Here is a 20,030-nt window from a genome sequence, read left to right on the forward strand (position 1 = left end):
TTGTTAATCCCTCTCTGTGCCTAACTTATAAATTAAACTTTATCATAGGGATGTACATATAGGAAAAAGCATAGTATATATGGGGTTCAGTACTATCCGTGGCTTCAGGCATCCACTGGGCGTCGTGGCACGGATCCCCCCCAGGTAAGGGGGGACCACTGTACACACAACATGGTACAATTCAAAAGCTATGAAATTTATTAAAACTTTGACAAATGAGGAGATTCATAAATGATTTTAAATGCATGTTTTTTCCCCACATACAAGTTGTTTAAAAGCCAGTATGTTTAAGAAAGTACCTTCATTAATGGGTGTGAAAACCTGATCTTTAACAAATTGCTACATATTTTTAATTTACAGTAAACTTTTTAAGAATTTAAAGAAAGGCCTCTTTTTTTCAGTTTAGAATGGGACAAAATCCACATGTTCCTCAAAACTTAGTGTGGATCTGCCATAGGTATGTTTACCTTAAAAATAACATCATAATATTAACTTCCAAACAAAGTTTCAGTGCTCAGCAGAGAAGGATGAGGCTGTGAAAAGTGTAGAATCATTCATTTCCTTATATGGTGAGTAAAGTCACCAAACATGCCTCAGAGAGAAGGGAATTTTTTTCAGTTACTTTCAACTGGAAAATATGACAACAGAATTCACTGCTGGCTGCCAAGGAATTCTTCTCACTCTAGTGAAATATACAGCTGGAGAGATTTGGGGGTTTTTTTCTTTTCTTTTTTGATTACCCATATGATTTAGAAGCATAGTGTCAGAGACCTTTATGAAACCTTTACACATTTTCCTGCTTGTTGATTTGTTCAGATTAGTTTTGATAATGTGCTACTTGTTTATTAAAAAACTAAAACAAATTCTGAAATGATGAACTTTTGGAGCACAGTATAGCGTGACGGTTAAGTGACAGACGGTTGTCAGACAACCTGGTTTTCCACCCCTGGTTCTTTCTCTTCCCACTATGTGCTTTGAACAACATTTTTAAGCCTCAGTTTCCCCGTCTGTAACATGGTGATTACAGCAATGCCTACCTCACAAGATTAAACTTCAGTGGCTGTAAAACACTTAGTACAATGTCAGGCACGTACAAGTGCTCAGATTTTAAAGGAATTAAGTATTTTCCTTCATGTTGGTTTAGCATTTTGGTGGGGTCCCAACACAGGAGGCCAAGTATTGGTGAGCACAGGGCTTGGGTGCAGGTTCTGGCAGGAGCCAGAATAAACCAGTGTCTGCCTTCGGCCGTGTCCGTGGCCCTGGCCACTCCCTCGTGCTAACTTGGCAGTTGGAATCAGTCTGGCATATGCTCACAGGGGTGTTTCAGAGTCCTCAGGTCTTTCTTAGAACTATGCTAAGAGTACCGATTGGGCTAGAGCCTGTGTAGGAGGCCCTTTCCAGAACTTCTCCAGGAGATGGGTGGTGCTTGCTCGGAAAGTGTTTATCCTGAGGAGGTGCTCAGCTAGCAGAGGACATGTATCCTGAGTCTGGACCACAGATGGTGGCAGTAACGTCTCCCTTTTAGAGCAATCGCGAAAAGAAACTGAGTCCTGTTAGCTAGGACTCCAGCAATTGAGGTACCTTCTGCAAAGGAGGGGCTTTAAGTGAAAATAAAAACAGCACATGTTGGTGGCTCATGAAGCCTATCCCAGGGGCTGCAGTTAAGTGTAAGGAAGAGACTGCAATGTGGAATTTGAAGCCGTCGTGACTGCCTCTCATGCTGTCACTCCTTTGCTCTCCTCTCTGTCGCTGAGGCCAGCTTTTCTGTCCTCCAGCCCACGTGCCAGAATCAGGGCTGCCAGTACTCCCAGAGGACACTGAGCCTTCCTGCCTTCCCTTCATCCTTCCCTTGCCTGTTGCAGCTTGGTCAGAGCGGCGGGAGAAGGAAGGTTACAGTGTTTGAGTAAGGCTCCCAGGAGCCAAGCCTACGGCCCTGCATAGGAGGCGGCCATGAGGTGGAGAGGCAGGCGGGCCGGACAGGTCCACACGGGCCACCGGCCTGAGGAAGGTCCCAGACCCACACCTCACACTACATCACCGAGATGCTTTGGGGATGTTTATCTTGCCAGGTCTTCTCTGGGTTTCTTTTATTTTTTTAAAGAAAAACTATGAGTTTATTTTTAAATATATGTCACATGAAAATACTTTGGAAATGGGATAAGTAGATTATTCAATAATACATCTATACATATGTGACCAGCAATATGTGGATATAATTAGAATTTCTACATGATCTTAATGGATTTCTCTGGGTTTCTTGGATCTGTAGTTTGAGAGCTGTCACTGGTTTGGACAGTCTCTCCCGTCCCAGGGGTAGGGACGGGAGCTCTGCGTAGTCCTGGCCCGTCCTGGGCCTTGGGGCTCTTACAGTGACCCTGCCCTTGTCTCTGGAGGGTCTTGTGCAGGTGGGTATTGACCCAGCCATCGGGGGTCTCTCATGGCCACAGCTTGGGGTGATGTCTGCCCTCCCCAAGGCACACAGGATGTCGTCTTCCCTTCCGGCCGCCCAGCGGCAGTGGGCCTTTCCCTGTGAGCCCCTTCCCCAGGGCTTCTGTTCCACATTGCAGTCTCTTCCTTACCTTCAGCTCCCAGTCTTTGCAGCGAGCACACACGGCTCAGGCCCCCCGCGTGTCTGGATTGCAAAGGGTTTATGCTGGCTCACCCACACGTGGCCTTCAGCCGTTAGGATCTAGCTGGAATCGTGTCACCTGCCCAGTGGTGGCCTCGTCCTCCCCTCAAAACTGCCTCTCAGGCAGGGTTTCAGGTTGGCTGGTGGCCCTGTCACCTCAGGTGTCCTGTGCACTCGAGAATGATGTTCTTTCCATTTTCCTCATCCCAAGTGGAAGCTGGAAGTCCCAGGAGCTTTAAAACGTAAGGAAAACATTCTTGACCTTGACCATCAGCCCAACCGACTAATTCAGAAATGCTGGAGTAGGGTGGGGGCTACCGGTCTGTAGTCGTAGGGACTTCCCAGGTGATTCATACTCTGTACTGCAGCAGTACTTGAACTCTAACTTTTACTACGTCCATCACACAACACATTATGGAAACGCAGAGGGTGACGCGCATGTGTGGTTTTCATGACATACACGGGCACGCTCGTGCTGTTCCAGGTGAAGTGTGACCGTCACTTGTTCTGTTTCTCAGAGGAGCAGCCCAAAGAGGTGACTTCCCGCCTTTGCAGACAGACTCGCTGGCTCTTCAGTTTCCAGAAGCAGATCTTAGTCATCCAGACGCAGGGGGCGGGGTCTCATTCTCGTTCTTGCCCCTCCTGGTGGATTCCTCCCTGGGTTCCTGGGCGGGCTTTCCAGACTCAGCTTTCAGACCCCTTACACACACTTGCTCTCACGCTCACTCACACAGTTACACACTTGCTCTCACACGCTCATTCTCACACCTGTTCTCACGCTCACTCCCACAGTTACACACTTGCTCTCACACGCTCATTCTCACACCTGTTCTCACGCTCACTCCCACAGTTACACACTTGCTCTCACACGCTCACGTATGTTCTCACAATTACACAGTTGTCCTCACACAGTCATACGCTCATTCTCACACCCACACATTCATTTGTTCTCACACTCACATGGTTACACACTTGTCCTCACAATGCTCATTTTCACACTCACACACCCCTTCTCACACGCTCACACTCGTTCTCACACACTCGCTTGCTCTCACTCGCTGCTCCCTTCTCTCTCTGCTCTGGGTGCTTCCTCTTCCCCAGCCTCCCTGGTGCTCAGGGTCGTGTCAGCTCACGGCCTTGAACTTGGGGCCCCTGCGTTGGGGGCCTTCTTTCTGGCGTTCAGACCTCTTCTCAAACCCAGCTGAGTCCTGGTCTTCACAAAGCCTGCATCTGCCTCCCTGGCGTTTTGTTTCTCTGAACTTGGGCAGCATGTAAAGGTATCTCGTCATTTTGATGAGGGTCATGCGAGCAGGCCCTCTGTCGCCTGATGAGTTTAGAATCTCTAGGTGGCGTCCCTTCCAGGTGACCTGCCCTTTGGCAGGGCCTCTCATTAGTCCTGGAATGTTTCCTTAAGCTTGCTGATTCACCAAGATGCTACAGGCCTGGAATCTACTGTTTCTTCAGAATCGCTGGTTCCTCTTAGTGAAAAATATATGCAGAGATGATAATCGGGGTGCACGGGCGTGTGGTTGCACTGGGTGGTCATTGCTTGTAGGCCTGGTCTTCCAAAGGGGAGTGAGGGGAAGCAGGCGTTGATACTAACGTGAGCCATGCAGATTTAGATCTCATGTCTTTTACGCGGAAAAATCATAATCTCCCAGGACTTCAAAAAATTGTTGCTATTTAGTTTTGGTCTTTCCCAAAGAACCTTAATCTTCTAGTTGATACTTATTATAACCATCCCCTTCTCCAAGGACCTTGAGCGGGATTCATTACTCCAGCCACATGGGTCATTGAGATCATGCGGTTTCCTGTGAAATTAGCATTTCTTTGCAAATATAAACATGAGGAATTTTATTATATGCAGTACACATTTTGATAGGAAAAGTGGTGTTTCTAATCAGTAGTTTTTACCTGTCCACATCCACTTAATGGAATCTTGGCCAATTATGCAGGGATTATTCTGGGATAAATACCCACTAGAAAAATGAGCAAACAAATAACAAATATTGAATGGATGGATGGAACATATTCCACGAGTATCAGGAAAATGTAGATTGAAACAGTGATAAAGTACCATGTTTTAACTGCCAGATGGACTTTTTTAATATCTCTTTTTAGTGAGGGTATAAAAAAAGGACATTTTCATACACTTTTGGTGGCAATATAAATTGGTACAGTATTTCTTTAGGGTAATTAGGTAGCAACTATCAACATAAAAAAAACAAACTTGTATCTTTGACTAAAACACCTACCTGTTTAAATTCCCGTTCGCACGCACAACCCACTGATTATTCACTTAATAAAAGAGAAGTTGTAGGTATTCTAAGTGCCCGTCCGTAGGAGTGTGGGCATATAAATTATTATATGATTTTACTGGAGAAAACTAGGACATTATCAAAAAAACAAAACAGGCAGCTCTTCATGTACCAACAAGGGACGGTGGCCTTGCTGTTTCACAAAGTGAAAAACTAGGTATGGGGCAGTACTATGTTAACAGAGAAATAAACCTGTATGATTTCACTTGATAATTGGAAATTATTTGGATATTTAATATGTTTTGTCCTTTTTTTAAAAACAGCTTTTAGAAATTAACTGGACAGGACTGACTAATCTTCTCGATATCCCTGGATTGAAGTAAGTATGATGCCATGTCCTGTGGTTAGCTTGTTGATGGTGTGATGTGCATTCTCAGTGTCATGGAAACAATGCAGGGCGTTAAGGCCAGTCTCTTCCAGGCAGACTCTCAGCTGACACTTGAGTGAACAGACTGCAGGCTGGGTTCTGTTCTCACAACCACGTCGGAGACCGCTGGACCCAAATGCGCTAAAGCACAGTGATTTTAGGACTTCAGACTGAGTCACTCACCCTGCATTTTACGTTTTGTTCATTATGAAGCAGTTTTTAATTTCTGGTGTTTTAGAATAGTAGTAGCGTTTTAATGTCCTACAAACTAGTTTTTAAATTTAGTTTTTATTATTTTCCCAGAAAAAAATAAAACTTTAAAAGTGAACATTATGTTTCAAAACTAGCCCTTTCCGGGTTCTTTTCGAGCTGTGGCCATTCCTCCTTGGAGCGTAAGTGGCAGTGCTCGACCTGGGAGCGGTGGGGGCCTGAGAAGCCTGAGGCTGTGCATCGTCCCGGAGCCCCTTCCGCAGCCTGTACAATGCAGGGTCTACAGCACGAGGTTGTCTGCAGTGGGCCTACGAAACCATTAAGGGCACAGCCCCACTGGGAGAGAAGGTGTGTCACAGTACATCTGTCCTACGTGACAGGAGGAGATTGTGGACAGCACACCTGTCAGTCACTGCCAAGCCGGAGATTCTGACAGTGTAGCCTCGAAACCAGCTTTTGCTGGTTTTACTATTGTATTGGAAGGTTAAAATGCATTACTTATTGGTTAAAGTTACATATGTTTCTAGTGGGTACTTTGCAAATCTGTGAATTTTCTTTTGCCTAAATTAGCTTAGAAATTACATTATGGAAGGTTTGGTGTCGGTCTGTTTTTTCTATTCCTGTGTATTTGTTTATGCCCCTGAAATGGCCATTAGAACTTTATTTTGTTTCATTCTTGGGAATATTTGGACGTTAATAAACTGAGGCATAGTGCTAAAAATAAAGGTCTTTTTTGGGTACGGTGGTTTAGTGGTGGAATAGAAAAATACTGTTCTTTCAAAGATCTTTGGAAAGAAATGACAACTTAAAAGATTTGTCACAATGTTCACTAAGATTCTTGGTTGCAAACAACAACCCCAGCTCAAGTGGTGTTTGGTAGTAAGTAAATTAATGAGTGGCGAAATACTGTTTCTTGGAGACAGTTGGCTCATTTATCCCACAAGTGGGGATTGAGCACCTGCTCTGAGCCTGCCCTGATCTTAGTGCTGGGGTGGGGTGCAGCCACGCACAAGACAACCACACATTCCGCTGAGAGAAGCCTGGAGTGTTGTGGGGTGCCTTCAGACACAGCCAGGTGTTGTCCGAATGATGCTGTGAGGTCTCTCTGTCCAGCTCTTGATTCTGCTCCTCTCTGTGTGGCCTTGTTTCCCGGCAGTTCTTGCTATGAGCTAGCAGCTGCTAGCCTCTTTTCTGCAAGCTGAGCAACCTCAGTCAAAAAGGAACCTTTTCCCACTACTAGTTCCAGCAAGTTCCAGGGCTGACCTCCGTTTGTCCACACAGCCATGAACAAATTCCTGTGTTTCTGATGATCAGGTTGGGGGCGGGATTAATGGCAATGTGTCTTTTACTGTAATAATTTTTTTTAAATTTAAACATTCACTGTAAATTTTTGTCACACCTCGTAGTAGGTATGCTTTTAAGAGTGTTCACGTGCACCTTACTTAATTCTCACATTTACCCCAAAGAATAGGCAAAAACATTAAAAGTGCATGTGTTTCTTTAGCCTCCACATTTTTATCCATATCCCTTAGTTCTCTCTTCAGTGGTACATAGTGTTGCAAAATTGTTCCAGTACTTAGTACCCATGTAAAATGGGAACTGAGAATAAACTGTAAATCTTTTACTTCCTTGGGAGCTATGCGTTTATAACACAAGAGAAATTTAACATGATAAACATGGAAAGAGTAAATGGATGTTACAGTATTCTCTGAAATATTATGGACATTTGAAATATTTCATGTTAAAAATAGAAATTTAATGAAATGTATATTCATTATTTAGTATTAAATCAATGAGAAAGTATGTAAGCATGTATGAAATGTAGCCAGAATAGTACTTCTGTTCTCAGGATAAACCCTACATAACGGTCACCATAGCAGTGTCACAGTTAAAGGGGTGAACGGCTGGTTTTAGATTTGTGTTGGGGAGTAGACGTCTCAGTCGTGTAAGTGGGGCACAGTGTCATGTCTGTGGTGCGATAACTAGCGCTGATATGTCTGATACCCGTGTTCTTCTTACCTCCCATCTAACAGTGGCTTATCAGATACTATCATTTTGGACATAATTTCAAACTATCTGGTGCTTCCCAATCGAATCACTGTTCCTCTTGTCAGCGAAGTCCAAATCGCCCAGTTGCGGTTCCCGATACCAAAGGTAAGCGTGCCCAGCCTCTGTTAGCACTTAAGCATGCCATGGAGGCACGGTCCCGTCCCTGGGTGTTGTCACTTCCTGTGACTACCAGTTCTCTCCTAGCAGCGACCCTGCCCCGTGGATCTCGGTGCAGTAGGTAGTCTGTCCGCCGCTCTCCGTAGGAGGTGGCTAGTGTGCATCCAGACCTCAGCCAGGAAGCTCATGTCCTAAAGGACGCGGTGACAGCTTAGTTAGCGTCTCAGAAAACCCACACTATTTGTTCTCGTGAGTCGTAACAGCTTCATGTTAGCAGTGGGCACACAGGTGTTCTCTCAGACTGAGAATGGAATGAAGAACACGGGAGAATAGAAAAGAGTATCTCTTCCTATGCTGAGTGGTCAGGAATATTACCCCATCATTTCTAAAAAGGGTTTATGGGGAGAATGCCACCCTACCGAAAGACAACCTTACTGCCTTTGTTTGCCTTGAAAGAAATATGAGCAAATATTTTTTATTTTGTCCCTCACACATTTTAGGAAGAGAGAACTAATTTGAGAGTTTATGAATAGTATGTATTTCAAAGTTTCTGTTATCTATCTGTAAAACAGGATTAATGTCAGTACTTCATAGGGTTGTTCTAGAAATTGAATGATCAGTGCATACTGGGGGCTCAGTAGCAGGTCTGATACCTCCTGTAATTTTAGTGTTGCTTACGGAAGAACCCAGACAGGGTTGTTCTGTGACCCACGAGACCTATGTAATCTGCCCTCCTCCTGCCCCCTGTGCGAGCCTGGCTCCTTGGGCTCTTGGAGCAGTCGCCCTGTGCCCTGCGCCCTGTGCCCTGCACCCTGTGCCCTGCACCCTGTGCCCTGTGCCGGGGGAAGTCTTGTGTTAGCAGCCCACACCTCCTCCCTCCTGTCTGAACAGTCCCACTCGCACCCTGTCGTCCTGCACTGCTTTGGTTCTCCTTAGCACTGTCCCCAGAGGTTTTACATGCTCACTCTGCTGCTTTGCACGAGGAGAGGGTCTCTGTTCTGTTCCCCGTGTGCCGTGTTCTTAGGACGGGCAGCACGCAGCCAGCGGTCGTCGTCTAGGGGAGCTGGGGAGCCATCGTCCCGTTGTCCCCTGCTTTCCAGGGCGTTCTGCGCATACACTTCATTGAAGCTCAGGATCTGCAGGGCAAGGACACGTATCTGAGGGGACTTGTCAAGGGGAAGTCAGACCCCTATGGAGTTATTCGAGTTGGCAACCAGATCTTCCAAAGCAAGGTCATCAAAGAGAACCTTAGTCCAAAGTGGAACGAGGTGTACGAGGTAAGCACGTCTTGTCTGCCGCCGGCTTTGTCCCCAACTCGCACCCGAATGTGGTTCATTTAGGCAGCAGTTCTGGTTCTCTTTGCTTTAACTTCCCATCTTTAAAAAGTATTGCGCCTTCTGTCCCTCACTCACAACATTCTTATCAGGCCAGCACATAAAATTTTAAACCTTAGTTACATAATGCTATCACAATAATAATTGGGAAAATATTTTTCCTAATGTGAAAAATACTTATGTTGTTCCAACACACGTATGCATGTGCAAAATGAGATGATGTACTGTTCTGTAAATTTTCTTTTGATACACCAGACATCTGTATATGTCAGTAAATGTACATGGACCCCATGTGTGATAGCCGTTGACTGAGTCGATCTGTCATTTCTTTATCCTGAGAGGCCTTGGCTGTTCGGTTCAGTTTTATAGCCGCTGCTGTGCAAGTGAAAGGTGGATGGATTTTTCTTCACTGGCCACCTTTTCCCCAGATAAAGCTCGTCAAGGTGGGATTGCTACACAGAAGTTACATGTGTTTGAAATCACTGACACACTTTTGCAAAACTGTTGGGCACTAGTGCAGTTCACGTTCCAACAGTGTCTCCTCCTCCTAGTCCCATATGTGGCCAGAGTCCCCAGTCTCTGAGCGGTGCTGTGGCATTTGTGGCACTTGGCTCGCCAAGGACCCTCTGAGTGGGGCCTGCACCAGGCTGTGTTGCTGTCCTGTTTGGGCGTCCTTGAGACTGACCCACTGGAAACACACACACCAGACTATTACTATGTGGGCACATGTTTCCGAATGAGGAGTGTGTGTGGTTGGACATTGAGACAATGTGATTGCTTTACGAGGACTTAACCGCTGGAGAAAAATCCAGAAATGCACGGTGCTACTTACTATAATGATCACGCTCAGTAGATGACCATGTTAGCCGAAGCGGGACTCATCGCCAGTCGTTCCTGTTGCAGGCCTTGGTCTACGAGCATCCTGGGCAGGAGCTGGAGATCGAGCTCTTTGATGAGGACCCCGACAAGGACGACTTTCTCGGCAGGTAACGCTTCGCGGCCGCCAGCACCACGGGCCGCGCTTTCCTCTGGGTGACCTCCTGCAGCTACAACGGCGAACACCTACTCGTGCACGTGGCACATGTACTTTTAAATGGTTCTTGGACATTTGTTTCACCTTAAACTTCCTAAGTCGTGTTTTATTCCTAATAAGTTGCACATTTAAGTAAGAGAAAGAAAGCTTCCATATCTGTGTCCCATCACAGCAGTCACTAACCACATGGAGTTATTCCAATTAAATTGATTAAACACAATTTAAAGATCACTTCTGAGTTGTGCTCGCCCCATTTTCAGTGCTCAGGAGCCACGTGTGTCCCCGGCCTTCTTGCCGTGCGGGCAGCTTCGCGCTAGACAGTAGAGAGGGCTTTTAAACTTTTTCAATTTGTTGGGGTTTTTGGGGCAGGTAGTAATTTATATTGTGCCTACCCGCTGAAAAAATAAACGCTGATTTGTTTACTTCAACTGAACAACCAGTACAACTGGAAGGAAAAAAGGAGCTTTAAAAAAAAAAAAAAGCAAAAAAACCCACTTTAACCTAATCTTTACATTTAACTGAATTTCCTTTGGCAAAAAAGATACAGGAATAGATGGCATTGGATGGTTTGGCCTCATCAAGAGTAGCCTGTGTGTTACGCTGTGACTTCAAAATTCATTTAATAAAGGAGCAACGGAAAGATTTAAAGCAGGACAATAAACAGATCTAATTTGCATTTTAGTAAAACCAGTCTGTAGATGGATTGTTGGATGGAGACTGGAGACTGGCAGATCACCAGGAGACTATGTAACAGGGCGGGGAAGAGACGCGAGGGCCTCACGTGAGACAGAGCAGAGGGGCAGAGAGGAGGGGTCGCTGGCTACAAGAAACACAGGCAACCATTCTTTGTCAGCTCTGGCTTCTGGGGATGGTTTCAGTCTTTGCAGTGGAACAGGCTTATTCAGCGGACATGGAACAGGCTGTCTGGACATGCTGAGCGAGAGGCCACTGGGGCTCCAGGCACATGATGGTGCAGAGTGCGGTGCCAGGTGGGGAAGGCGGTAACGGCCTCACTCAGGGTCGAGTACTTGAGCTGCAGGAGCATGTTAGACGAGGGCTGCTAGTCTTGATCATTTTGGCACATTGTAAATACGCGTTGTGGGGAAGACCAGCCTTTTTACAGGTCTGGCCTCGGCTTTGCCAGATTGAGTGCTCTGACCTGCCAGAAATTCAACCCTTCTCTTTTCCTCACCCCTCTTCACACCCTTGGCTGTAAGCTGGAGAAAGGTTTTGGGAGAAGTCTGTTTCCTGATACACCGGGTAGCGTTTTGTACTTTTTCATAGACAAATGCCTGAGGTTTTTTCAGTTGTGAGACATCTGTTAGTGTGTCCTAACGTGTTGTGTTGTTCTTTCTGCAGTCTTATGATTGATCTGACTGAAGTTGAGAAGGAGCGCCTGTTAGATGAAGTAAGTTTTCTCTGAGCATTGTTCCATTCAGTGAGCACGGGCAAGGACCTGCTGCTTCCACCTGCAGGGTGTTCCGGAAGCGTCTCCTCGCCGGCTGAGAGCTTAGCCTTCTAGTAACAGCAAAGGGAAGAGAAATAGGTTGAAGAGCCCAGTCACACAGTATATACTGAGCACCTCCTGGTGGTAAAGATACCAGCCCAAGCCGCCTTGATTCAGGCGGGCACGTGCTGTCCTTGGGGGGTCAGGGCAGAGGCCTGGGAGATGCTCCCTAAAAATGGGCATTCGGAGACAGCTGGCGTTAGTGGCAGAGCTGGCCAGCGCAGTCAGTGGGAGATTGTCACAGGAAGACATCTGTGAGTGCAGTGGGAAGTGACAGGAAGCAAACTACTTCCAGCAGGATATTGCTATCCAAATAAAAAGTACAAAAAAGGAGAAGATGGTGGTGGCTTCAAAAAGGTGGGGAAGATTTGGCAGGTAAAGCACGGCTGACCAGAGCGCTGCGATCCTGCTTGCAGAGCAGCAAGCTCGGTGGCATCTGTTAGGGAAATAGCTGAGTGCCTGCTGCATCCCCTTGCGGGGGGGCCACAGGCCTGCACTCAGAGCAGTCTCTTCACACAGTGTGTGGGGACCCTCTTTGATGACCCGCTCTGTGGTTTAGAAACTCAAACAGCTGCGTATTGTTTTGTTAACTGGTATATAATGAAGAATAAAAACAAATATGCTAACTTGTTTGATACTGAAATTAGTATTTGGGCTTGATGTCTTCCTATGAATGACGTCTCAAAATCTGTTCAAGTCTGTACCCAGAAGCCTGACAGTACTGGGAGGCGCTTGAATCCTTGTGTGTAAATTAGGGATGAAGTAGCACCCACCTCATGGAGCTTTGTTAGAACTCAGTGAGTTAATACTGGAAAGCTTTGAGAATGGTCTCGGGCAGTGGGCGGTGCTGTGCGTGGTCCAGCGGGTGGACCTCAGAGCCGGCTGTGGTGGGATTTGGTCCGTCAGCATCTGAGAGCTGAGGCCGCACGGAACCGCCTGTGACTCTGGTGGGGACTGTAACCTGAGTGTGGATTCAGGCCTTCTGCTGAACTTGTGCTTTTCCCTGCAGTGGTTCACCCTGGATGAGGTCTGCAAGGGGAAGCTGCACTTGAAGCTGGAATGGCTCACGCTCATGCCGGACACCTCCGCCCTGGACAAGGTGTGTGACCCGAGCGGCTGGCCGCCCCTGGCCCTGCCGGGGTCAGTGCACATCGTGTTGTGCTCCTCAGTGAAGAGACTGCAGCGACCTTTCCGAGTATTGTGCTGCAAGTCACTGCGCAGCAGTGTCAGAATACATACAAGACAGGGCACCCTTTCAGAGATTCACGGGTCATTTGTACCGCCTCGTGGGCTTTGGAGAGCCGCAGGTCGCCTGCGAGCTTCATTCAGCCATTGGTAGTCTTGCCGTTAAAAGATGTCCGTTTTCATTCCCTCTGCTTACAGATAGTAGATGGTTGGTTTCCCATATTTCCTGTCTCCTTGAGCGTTAGAGGCATGGCCAGGCCGCAGGAGTGTAAAACTTGTGGGAACATGCCTGCTCAGGCTTTCCTCCCGTTCCTCATAGGTGCTCACAGACATCAGAGCCGACAAAAGCCCAGCCAACGACGGTCTTTCCTCTTCCTTGCTGATCTTGTACTTGGATTCAGCGAGGAACCTTCCGGTAGGTAGCACCGTGGGGACTCCCGGGGGTGCTCATTCCTGTTGCTGGTTTCTCTTCACTCCAGCCCGAGTGGCAGTGGGCGGGATACTGTGACTTTCTGCTCGTACATCTTACTGATCATTCAGGATGCTCAGCGTTACCTTCCTCTGACGTGTTTTGTGAAGGAATCGCCAACACAGAGGAGGTTCCCACAACTCCCTAGGAATTGAGGAAGATGTACTGTAGAAAAATCACTAAATATTAGAATTTAGTTGCCTAAAGTATTTATTCTCCATCTAGCATGGGAATAAAACAAGACAGCTCTGATGACGGACCCAGAGTTCATCGGGGTGGGAAGACGGGACAGTGGTGGGAGGCGAGAGTGCTGTGCGCTGCCCCTGGTGGCCTGTCACACACGCGGCTGGCTTCTGCGGCTTGCATCAGAATGGTTTGCTCTTAGAAAAACACCTGTATACAGTTCTTGTAGGTCAGGACTGTGATGGGGAGGAGATCACACGCCTTCCGCCCCGTTGAGGCTGCCTGAGATTCCCAGCACCAGACTTGACCCCACTGCTTGGGGCAGAGTGTTCACGATAAACGTACAGTCTTTCTAATGTTTTGAGTGCCTGTTCACTCGTTCAATAGATGGTCGTTCTTGCTTTATTTCATTGTGTCAAAGGCCAGTTTTGTTGAAGGTCAGATGACTGCCCCAGGTGCAGGGTGCTTTCCTCCCAGGGTTACAGTAAATGCTCACTCATCAAGTGCATTTGTCCATGTCTCCCTGTGTCCTCTGCTCCTGTGGAGACAGAGCAGAGCATGTCACTCAGTCCTTGGCCCTGCACCTCAGTGCCTCATGGGACTCCAGTCCTGGCTCATCGGGGGCACCATGGTCAGGCCATCTCCTTTATCTCAGAAACGCATGCCCTCGTTTCATTCAGCACCTTTCACGGGTTTAAAGTTGTGCGATAGTTGGGCTCTGCTCAAAAGCAGAGTAAACGTACTTTGGGTGTTGGTACGCTTTATTTAAAGTTTATTTAAAATCTGATTGATCATCTATTTTTTTCATACTGGGAACATGTAATTGAACTCTTTGTATGTAATTGTATATACAGTTGACCCTTGAACGACGTGCGGGCCAGGGGTGCTAACCCGAAGTCAAAAATCCGCGTGTAACTGACGTCACCCTCCACATACAAGGGTTCCCAACCTGGGATCGAAAACACAGCTGACCCAAGCGACACAAGCATGAACCATGCGGGTCCACTTCTGCACCTGTCGTTCAAGGGTCACCTGTAACTGACTCTTTCCATAAAGGTTTCTTGACTGATTGTAACTTCTCAGTTCTTAATTTCTCTTACAGTATTGCCTTAACCTTTTGGCCAGCCTTCCAATCTGAAGTCTGTGGCTTCATCTGTTATAAACTCAATCTGGGGAAAGTTGTTTCCTTATTATTTAACGGTTCATAGCAGTTCCTGTGTGGTCGAACGTTTTATTTCTAACCACAGTCATGGCTGTTATCAAGCCTTATAATGCCTGACTGAAGTGAATCTGCTGTATATTTTAGGAAACAGAGAATAGTATTGGGGAATTGGCAAGAAGGCCCTAGGCCTCTCTTCAGAACTCTTTTATCAGATTAAATTGAAATTTGAGAAACATCACGTGAGAAAAAAAAGATGACTTTGTTAACCTTCTGTTAAAGGGGCACTTTGGGCAGAAGGCTGCTTGGCTGTCAGAGGCAAAGGGTCTCTGCCAAACCGCTGCCTGTTTGGCATTTATAGTAAACGGGGGCGGCTGCCAGCGGCTCTCCGTGTTTCGGGGGTTCCTTGGCTGCCCTCTGCACTCTTGTGATTAGTGCTTCTTCTGTGCTCATGACCACAGTCCATCATTCTGTGCTTTCTCCTCCCATTTCCACTTTCCTAAGAGTATCTACGAGGGAAACTTTGGGTGTGGCTACTTAAAAGAGAGGCGAGCGTCGGGACTAGTGTTTTGTGAAAATACTTCCTCAGTCTATAGAACACTATTTGTGAGTTCTCCCGTGTTTTCTTCCTTTTGTTTTAATGGAGACTGCTAGAATGTGGACTGGAACTTCTAACCATCTATCAGTGGTGGAGTGGCGTGGCATGCTTTTTAATTTTCTTGCATGATTTTAGTTGTGTGTGTGTGTGTGTGTGTGTGTCTGTGTGTGTGTGTGTTTTGTGTTTGTTTTGTAAAATGTGACAGTGCTGTAACTAACACTGGTGATGACATCTGATGATGAGATGAACAAACCTGGTGAGTCATCAAGAAGCCTTAGATTCCTAAACTGCGACTCGCCCACCAAAAAATAGAAATGAAAATTCTTGTGAGGAAGAAAATGAAGCCATAATGATTCAGTTGATTTTGTTGTGTTCATCTCAATGTGAGATGTAAATATTTCTTTGCAAGCTTTCAAAAGACTTCGTTAAATCTACTTCCTCCTTCTAACCAAACACAGAACTGTCTGGACTTGGCTTTCTTTAAAGTCCCAGCTGTGCCCATGGGGACAGACATTTACCTCGTCCCCTGAAAACTTGACCACCATCACTGTTTAACCAGAGTCCCTAAGGGAGAAAAAGATGGTGGAGTTTGTGATTGAGCGTCTTTAAAGGAACTTAAAGAATTTCCTGGAGTGGGCAATCGGGTGCTTGTAACCTGTCCGGGAAGCTGGTTTGGATCTCATTGTGTCTGTCTCCCTGGGGTCTTGCTCTGGCACCTTGACTCCTGGCAGTGTTCTCGGTGCTTTTAGCAGACAGTTACTTTTACTTGCTTTGGTGATGAGGAAGCCGCCCATGGCTTAGTCAGTAGTTTAGAGAGTCACCCTTTCAAGACTGAATGCTGATTAAATTCAGTCACAGGAGAGGTTCTGAAGCCCTTGAACCTGGTCGTGATAGGGCTATGTGTTTCCGAGGAGTTCTCGTTTCTGCTTCCAGACGCATTCTCAGTTTAGCTTTACTTTGCGGGGCAGGGGGCAAAACTGGAAGAACAGGTATTTTGTCCCAGTTTACAGATGAGGAAAATCAAGACCCTGAAGGGTTGGGTGCGCTGTTCAGAGTCACAGCGACTGTGAACAGTGTGTCTCTTCCCTCACCCTCTCCCCCACACCTGTGCAAGCGTATCGGCATTTGTTTTCTATCACTTTGCACTGAAATGATTTTCTATTTCAGTGTTTCTTAGAGGAAAGTTGTATTGTTAGCTGCTATAAGTGACAGTGTGTACGCTGAATAAAGGGTCAGTCTGTCGCCAGCAGCCTTGCTAGGCTGCTTCTCTCCATCCTGTAACTGCTGCTCTGAAAGGAAATTCTTCTGACCTTGTGTCAGGCTCTTGTAATGGCTCTGTAATACTTTGCTACAACATAGCTCGGTTTTGGAAACTATCTTCCTCCCTAGTTACGAAAATCACACACTCTGCCCCATGATGCAAAAACTGGCATCCACAAAGTCTCCCATAAAGTAAATTTGAACACCTTGGTTTTTTAACCCATTGCTTTTCAGTATGAAGTCAGATCAGTGCTTACTGAAAGCCTGAGCCCTTCACTATTTCTGGTAAAGGTTTTGATGCTGCCAGCCCATTGCTGTCCGACCTTCTACCAAACACTCTTAATGCTCAACCGCATAAGTGCATTACCACCAGTGATACTCATCTGAAAGTCTTAGCACAAAGGACTTCACCCCAAACTAGAAATGTCCTCTTTACAATGTGGACTCCCACCTCACTGTCCTCCTTTTGGCATAGTCCAAGGTGGGAATTTCAGGGGAACGCGAGGGTGCTGTCTGACTTCTGGCGCCGGCTCTACTCCGCCGGCTTACGGGGTAGCTTAGGTGCTGTGCCCTTCCCACGGGTTCTGCAACAGCTCAGTTAGTCTCAGGCCACCGTGACCACTTCTCAGAGAAGGGAAGGAGACCCACGAAACATGAGAGACCCAAGGTCACAGCTAGTAAGTGGCAGAGCTGGGATTTGAACTCAACGTGTGACCCGGAGTCCACATTCTTGACCCATCCTGTCTGCTTCATCCTAGTACACAGTGAATTGATCACGTTATTAAGTTTCTGGTGCTGTAGGTGGAGTTGATGTACGCTGGGTGGCGGTTACCCCAGCGTCCATACATGACGGTGCTGGCTATGTGATACGGAGGCCCTAGGCAGTGGTCATGCTAGTGCTTTCTCATTAAGAAGCACAGGTGGCTGTTGCTGCCTCCGTTTGGAGTGCGTGGCCTCACGCTGTGCCCTGCCGAATGGCACCTGGATGGCTCTGTCTGTCTCACCCCCAGCTGTGCACCTTCCATGACCTCACACAGCTGCCCTGCTCCCCCACCCCACCCACGGCCTCGCTCCTGGCTTTGCTTTACCTGATACACATCAGGGCAACACGTGCATTTAGTACAGGTGTCGTTTATCCAGAGAGCTTCAGAAGGGTTCTGTCTGTCCTCACACCTCAGGGCAGTGGCTCCCCACCTCACCTGTCGAGGCTCCCCTCCGTGAACCCTGTGGGCCCCGCGTTCGAGACCTGTGCAGGCTGCTTCACCAGCAGGCTGGGCTGAGTCTGGCTTTAGGGCCTTGGGCCACGTGCTTGGTCTCCTCGTCCTGCCCCCTGCCACAGTCGTGGAAGGCGGGAGGCTAGTTGTCTGTCTGTCTTCATTATAAAACCTGCTGTTCATAGAAAACTAATCATAAAATTCAGTCGTGTCGTTTGAAGTTAATTACAACTAAGATGATAAAATCTTTAATTTCACATGTTAGTCTTTGAAGGAGCTTGCAAAACAACTCAGTCTTACCCTTTTGAGAGCAAGAAAGTAATGAGTTTACAAATTCAATGAAAGTAGGACAGAAAACCCATAATAATAGAACTTTAAAGCCAGGAGAAACTCTTGGGATGCTGTAATCAGCCTCTACATTACATACTTAGAAAAGAATTGGGGAAGAAGTAGAGAAGGCCCCATCTCTGCTGTGGTTTTGCATGAAGAAAGTAAATTTCAGAAGGAAGAAAAGTAGCACCTGATATTTTAAGATATAATTTGGCTTGAGAGGAATTGGGGCACCCGTGGCCCATTCTTGGTACTTTAGCTTAATTATAGTTGATATTTTAGGGGTTTGTTGAAGCAAAGGATAATAAATAGAACCCTTTCTTAAAGTGTCTCTATTGGATTTTTTGGATCCCAAACATAAGGGGGGCGGGGGAAGGAATAGTAATCACAGAAGATAAGAAAATGTGTTTCGATATTTATAGATCAAAGGTTCATTCTAAGGTGAAAACTTGAGCATAAAAAAGAATTTTACAAATGATTTTTACTGTTTATTTTGTGTGTGTAATTCTTAGTGGTTTTCGTTTAAAGGTTTTTTTGTTTGTTCACATAAATTTTCGTGTCATTAACCTTACATAAACTCCTCATTGCATGTTTTATTAACCCTTGGTATATTCATTTTCTTCTGACTTGAAAGAGTAACCCATTAGAATTTAACCCTGACGTCTTGAAGAAGTCTGCAGTTCAGAAAGCCCTAAAGGTAAACTAATACTTTTCCCTTCGAAAATTAAGTCATATTGAAAGAGATGATGCCTGACTCCTCATGGGTTTATGGACAAATTACCTACCTCCCATGCTAATTAGTCATTAACAGTCTAGGTGGAGAGAGCCTACTTTTGTTACCCACGACTTAGTAGTTAGAAGGATTTTAGTCAACTTTGAAGATAAATGTTATAAAGTACCAATGTGATAAATTAGGCATCTGTCCTGTTGGCGTTAGGCAGCAATATCTAAGATGGTTTTAAATCATCTATATTTTAGTTGGATTGACAAATTTGTGAAACTGGCAAACTAGAAGTTCTATTTAAAATCTTGAGCAGTGTTCAGATTATGATTGACAGGTGTGCCATGTGGCTGCCATTCAAACATCACCTCTTCCAATATGCTGAGTGAGGCCGTCTCTGACGTGGTGACTTCAGAGCTCTTGGTGCTGCTTGGTTTGGTTGTCAGATCTTTCAAGAAGCTTTAAATTTCATTAAATGAGGTATATTGAAAACTAAGCTCCACTCCCTAAAACACCATGAACATGTATTCTCTGGCTAACTTGTTAGAAGTTTTCTGTGACTCACAGTGTTTTATTTATTTTTTTTTTTTTTTCGATTTCTTTGAACATTTCAGACTTAAATATTGGAGGGGAGGGTTTAAATGTAATTATTTTTTAAAAATTCCATTGAAAGGAATCAGGAATGGTTTGTAATCAGTTTCATCTAGAAGGAAAAGTTAAATTTCAAAAGTGAGGAAAAAAAAATTTCAAAAGTGAGGAAGAGTAGCACAGCCTGCTTTGGTGTAATATTTCCTAAGCCCTTCTGGCCCCCTTTACCGAGGACATGAGGTGTGGGCTCATAGGAACTCTTCCCCAGGAGTAAGTTAGTGCTGTAGTTGAAATGACTGTTCCCACTAAAACACTGGAAGGAATTACACCAACAGTCTTTCCTCCCCATTTCTGTGATATCTGAACGAAGGCTGTGAAAGCAGACTGTCTGGGTTTGAGTCTCAGCATGGCCACTCATCATTTAATCTTCTCTGTTATTCTAGAATGGAACTGAGAGTATCTGAGAGTATCTTTTTTCCTGGAGTACTAAGTAAATTAAATAAGATCATACATGTAAAGTGCTCAGTGCAGCCACGATAATGTTTATTTTAATTGTTGTTACATTATCTCATTTAAGCCTCACAACTAGCTTCTGGAGGTGGTATCATGCCCATTTCATAGACATGAAAACTGAGGTTCAGCTAGATGAAATGTGTAGGTCTCAAAGTGGTAAGGAGCTGAGATGTAAATTCTGGGCAGTAAGAGTTAAGCTCCTGTTTTCATTATACCTGTATCTCTGACCTGTGCGGACTGATGCAT

General features: G+C 45.9%; 1 protein-coding gene across 3 annotated transcripts in view; it reads left to right on the top strand.

Annotated features, from left to right (window-relative positions):
- The window catches only part of ESYT2 (extended synaptotagmin 2), a 64,121-nt gene that overhangs the window by 27,323 nt on the left and 16,768 nt on the right, over window positions 1-20,030 (top strand). The window contains exons 7-15 of one of the 3 annotated variants that reach the window (XM_074315019.2): window positions 5,211-5,266; window positions 7,558-7,678; window positions 8,791-8,967; window positions 9,928-10,010; window positions 11,417-11,465; window positions 12,574-12,663; window positions 13,069-13,164; window positions 15,065-15,166; window positions 18,597-18,659. In XM_074315019.2, the coding sequence (XP_074171120.2) occupies window positions 5,211-5,266; window positions 7,558-7,678; window positions 8,791-8,967; window positions 9,928-10,010; window positions 11,417-11,465; window positions 12,574-12,663; window positions 13,069-13,164; window positions 15,065-15,166; window positions 18,597-18,659 (837 nt within the window). The remainder of the gene's footprint in view (window positions 1-5,210; window positions 5,267-7,557; window positions 7,679-8,790; window positions 8,968-9,927; window positions 10,011-11,416; window positions 11,466-12,573; window positions 12,664-13,068; window positions 13,165-15,064; window positions 15,167-18,596; window positions 18,660-20,030) is intronic. The other 2 variants (XM_074315020.2, XM_074315021.2) reach the window with 2 other exon arrangements.

This window comes from Rhinolophus sinicus, chromosome 8 (assembly GCF_057876585.1).
Source record: "Rhinolophus sinicus isolate RSI-liver-muscle chromosome 8, RSI-T2T, whole genome shotgun sequence".
NCBI lineage: Eukaryota > Metazoa > Chordata > Mammalia > Chiroptera > Rhinolophidae > Rhinolophus > Rhinolophus sinicus.